The sequence below is a fragment of the Lolium rigidum genome, chromosome 7, assembly GCF_022539505.1.
Source record: "Lolium rigidum isolate FL_2022 chromosome 7, APGP_CSIRO_Lrig_0.1, whole genome shotgun sequence".
Lineage (NCBI taxonomy): Eukaryota > Viridiplantae > Streptophyta > Magnoliopsida > Poales > Poaceae > Lolium > Lolium rigidum.
Window position 1 is genome coordinate 308,190,721 of NC_061514.1, and position 4,816 is coordinate 308,195,536.

At 56.6% G+C, this 4,816-nt stretch overlaps 1 protein-coding gene across 1 annotated transcript; it reads right to left on the reverse strand.

Moving 5' to 3' along the window:
* Positions 1-1,442: 1,442 nt before the first annotated feature.
* LOC124673136 lies at positions 1,443-3,830 on the reverse strand. The gene has a single exon (XM_047209266.1). The coding sequence runs from the start codon at positions 3,828-3,830 to the stop codon at positions 1,443-1,445; it is 2,388 nt and encodes a 795-aa protein (XP_047065222.1).
* Between the last annotated feature and the right edge of the window lie 986 nt (positions 3,831-4,816).

A 4,816-nucleotide genomic window follows, 5' to 3' on the forward strand; every position in this document is an offset into this window, starting at 1 on the left:
GCCAGCGAGAGTGAGCATCCTTCCACATGACGGAAATCCCACTACCACCAGCTCCCTGGTGGTAAATTTGTATGCTGGACAAGACGATTTTAGAACAGGTTCCATACACACTTTGACAAGACCATTCGGACCAAAGAAAAATATGCCATATTGGTTCGGTGATTCCAAGCTAGTACTAATAGAAAAATACGGTGCACGTCCTCTCATGTTTTTTTGCTTCTTTCTGAGGAGGTGTCTTCGTCTTCCTCCTGGCAGAAGCAAGAGCTCGCCAGTCAGCATCCATGGCGGCCACCGCCAGGCTCCAGATCAAGGCGACCGAAACGAGCTCGTGATGAGGAATAATACACAGCATCAGTCTCGAGAGATTCAAAGTCAAACGCCGCAAGAATTTGGAGAAACATATACAAGTAGCCATGCATGGAGGGGAGAGCTTAGAGGGGAAAGTTGGCAGCGGTCTAGACGTGGAAGGAGATAATTTTGTATACAATCACAGGGGCCCCACGTTTACCTTATGTTGGGGCTGGTCGTGGTTCTTGTATACGGACACTGCAGCAAGATCACTCGCTACCTAGCGACGATTCCATGGCGCGCGACGGATCCTGCTTTTTGCTGCGTCGAATCGGTTCACCACTCCAATCATGGCCTATCTCTATATTACTCCTCGCTCCATAATTAAAAAGTGGAGCAGAAAGGGAAAAGAAAGACCCCATCTCCAATTAATGGAATTCAACCAGTACACATTCCAGTCACCATAGTAGATACTACTACTACTCCAGCTGCTATTTTACTACTCTAAGTGAATGTATGACATCCAGATTCTATGAAAAAGAATACATTGGTTCAGATTGAAATATTTCAAAATTACAGAGAATATTTCAAAATTAATCTAGTGGGATGGATCCTGGTTTTAAAAAATCTACATTGATGCTTCCACTTAAGATTGTTCGACTGTCCGGTAATTATGTGTTGATCCATCTCCAAATTTACCAATGAGATACTGATATCTACACCAAGGAGATTTATATTGGACCAAATAGTATTATTCATCCAACTGTATACCTGGAGTATACTTATTTGTGCAACAACAGATCAGAATAGTCAACACACAATCTCCCCTAGTCATCATGCCTCCTGCTGATCCTGGTTTTGATTTCTAAAATAGTGCAGGATCAACCAGAACCAACATAGTACTACTATATATGACAAGAGCCATTTATTGATTAAGCACACTTGACAAGCAAATTAAGGGTGCATATCTCCATCTCATGCCCCTACCCCCTACCCAACCAAAACAAAGAGGAGGGAGCAAGAACTAGCAACATGAGGGGCACAGCATGAAGGACAAAAAAGAAAAGAATCTGACAATTTCCTAGATCAAATTCTAAACCGATGCTAACATCATCAAATGCACAAAGAAGCAAATTTAAGCAGCAGGAAGAATGCTACACTGAAGAGGAGGGATCCACAACGGCGTTCTCGGTTAGCATAGGGTCATCATCTCCTTCTGTGAGCAGCTCCACGTCCTTGTCGTCGTCGTTTGAGAAATCCCTCCTCTCCAGCTTCGAATTGGCCGCGATGAACACCAGCCGCTGCGCGCGGCCAATGCCGCTGGAAGAGCTCCCCGACGCGGTGAGCCACCGTGTCATCGACGGTGTGCATTTGAACCCCTTTGCGGTTGCATGGAGGAAGATGAGCCTCACGGCCACTTTGCCGAGCGACTTGAACTCGCTGAGGCACGTCTCCCAGACGAGCCGGCTGCTCTGCTTGTTGGCGATCTTCATCTTCCCCGTCAGAGGGTCAGGCTGCCGGACCTGCACCGCCTGCGCGTACAACGGGTCGAGCCCGTCCGACCGCCATTTCATCAGCTCCATGAGAGCGAGGTGCGCCTCATCCGGCGACACCAGTCTCGTGATCAGCCTGTCGACGTCCTTCTCCTGCTCCGGCGTCAAGTAGTTGAACGGCGGAAGGTACCTCCTGCCGGCGTCCTTGATCAGATACAGAGGGTCCAGTATGAATGCGGCCGACCACGCCGGGTGGTAGTTCTTCCTGAACCTCCTCTCGAGCACATTCATGGCGGTGGCCTCCTCGATGCTGAATTTCCGGCACCAGCCTCTGACCTTGCCGCGCAGGTCCTCCCAGAGCGGCAGGCATTGCCCGACGAGGGGCCTCTCGGCCTCCATCTCCTTGACCATGTCCATGATCATCTTGACGAGCGAATGCGAGGCCTCCACCTCGGTCCAGAACACCACGTTCTGCACCATGGTGGCGATGTCCCTGGCGGAGGGATCGTCAATGCAGACCACCTTGTAGGACTCCTCGTGCACCGCCATCTGGAGCGGGCGGGACGAGGTGAGGATGCTCTCCAGCATGGCGAACGGTGCGGCGGTGAATTCCCCGTCGTTGTAGGGCGGGGCGGCGACGGGGAGGAGGAATGCGTGGCCGTGCTCCTGCATCTGGTGCTTGTGCAGCAGCGCGCGCACGGCGGGCGTGGCGTTGAAGTAGGCGGCGACCTTGGCGCACTTGGCGGCGGCGTTGTGGAAGACCGGGAGGTCGCGCGCCATGTCGCGCACGAGGCGGGAGAGGCCGTGCACCTGGCAGGGCAGGTTGACCATCCAGTGGTGCTTGGCCTCGAGGTCCCGCAGCGTCTTGGAGCCGAAGCGGTCGGCGACGATGCCGGCGCAATGCCGGATGTCGCCGGACGAGGCGGCGACGGAGGAGGCCGCGTCGAGGAGGAGCTCCTCGGCGTAGCCGGAGGAGGCGGAGGGCGGCGCCGGCATGGGCACGGCGCGGTGGAAGACGGAGGTGTCGTTGGGGAGGTTGACGGAGAGGGTGATCACGGGGTCGCGAAGGCCGTCGGCGGAGAGCTGGAAGAAGCGCGCCTCGCGGAAGCGGGCCGCGGCGTCGGCGCAGGCCTGCGCGTAGCGCGCGTCGAGGCGCGCGCCGGCGAGCTCGGCGCGGGGTAGCTCCGGGAGGCCGACCTGGCGCAGGAAGGTCTTGAGCTTGGGGTGCTCGACGGCGGAGAGGGACGTGCTGCCGGAGGACTCGAGGAACCAGTCGGCGAGGAGCGCGAGCGCCGCCTCGGCCTGGGGCCGCGGGAGCATCGCGCCAGGGGACGCCGAGGGGGACTTGAGGCGCTTGACGCTGTCCTCCAGCATGGCGAGCGGGCCCAGGTCGCCCCTGCCGCCGGAGAGCACCTGCCTGGGCGTGGGCATCCCCGGGGGAGTGGGTGGCGTCGGGGAGTAGGCGGTGGGGTCGGCCACCACGATGTGGTGCTGGTGCGATGCCGCGGCCTCGGAAACGGCGGCGTAGGCGGCGGCGAGGGCGTGGCGTTTCCGGCCGCCGCCACCGCTGGTGGAGTGGCGGCGCTGGGAGGAGGAGGAGGACGGGGGGATTGATGAGATGGGGACGATCGAGGACGCGGGGGAGGAGACGGTGACGAGCTGCAGCTGCTGGTTCTGATGGTGCGGTGGCGGGGGCGGGGGCGGAGGCGGCGGCGGCGCGCCCTGGGCGGCGGCGAAATTAGGGCAGGCCCCGCGCTTGAGGTGCTCGGTGGCGGTGCGGGAGGGGTTGGAGGCGGAGAAGGTGGCGGCGCAGAGGCCGCAGCGGAGCCTGGCGGCCTTGGGGGGCGCGCCGGAGGCGGGCGGCGGGACGAGGACGGGTTCGAGGTGGCCCCAGTACCAGGCGCCCTTGCCCTTGACGGCCTTGGCACGGACCTGCATGAGGGCGTCGTAGCGCTTCCTGGCGGCGGCCTCCTCGGGGCCCATTGCTCCGGCGGCGTCGAGCACCGGCGGCGGCGCCGATCCGGACGCCTCGCCCTCCTCGGCCGACATGGCGTGAGGCGTGGCTTTCGTAGGGGAGGTTTTCAGGGGGTTTGCGGACGTTTCGCTTCGTCCCAACTAGAGGCCCTTTTTTGTTGGGCGACGGAGGAGGAGACTCAGCCTATTTTTACCCCTTTTTTTTTCTCAGCCCACAATTTTTATTGGCTCCCTCGCTCTCTCTCTAGTCTCTAGTGTAGTGTGTCTGTCTATGTAGCTAGTAGCAGTATATGATGGAGGGATGAACTGAGAGGAGGCTGGCTGATGAGTTCCTCCTCCTTCTTCAACAACAAAAACCTCTCTCTACCTCCTCCACATTCTCTCCCTATTTATCTTGGATCCTTGAGCCCAGCAAATACTAGTCTCACTAAACGTTGGGAGCTGAGAACATATAGACAGAGGAGAGAAGGTCTTGGTGCAAACACAAAACAAAGCTAGTAAAGAAAGGTCTCTCTCTGTCCTTCTCTCACTAGTATCAACAACAACATATGACACTGTTTCTCTCACTACCTCCTCCTATATGGAGAAGTCGGTGTACTAGTACTTGTGGTATTCATTCCAACACACACACAAAAAAAACACTTTCTCTGTTTCGATTTTTTTTTTTCTCTTTGAGGGTGGAGGCGGTCTTTGGTAGGGGTTGACTGGTTTGGGTGGGCTGTGCGTCCGAGAAGGAGAGGGAAGGGAGACTGACTGCAAGAGGAATGCTCTGATATAATGCCACTGTGCGCTTTATGGTACAATGCCAATAATAATATTAAAAGGTAAGCGGGATTGGTACGGGCGACTTGTGCTGTTGCCACTGTGGCCTCTGCTGCCCAAGCAATTATTGCCGTGGAACAGTTGCCAACCCACGGGACCCGCACGCAAGACCTTCTCTTTTTTCGGTTTTCACTCGCACCAGACTTCGTGTATATACACATGTATCATGTATGTGTCTATCTTCGTCCATCTACAGAATTTTCATTACTGTTTCTGCACACTTCTTTCTTCCCTACTCC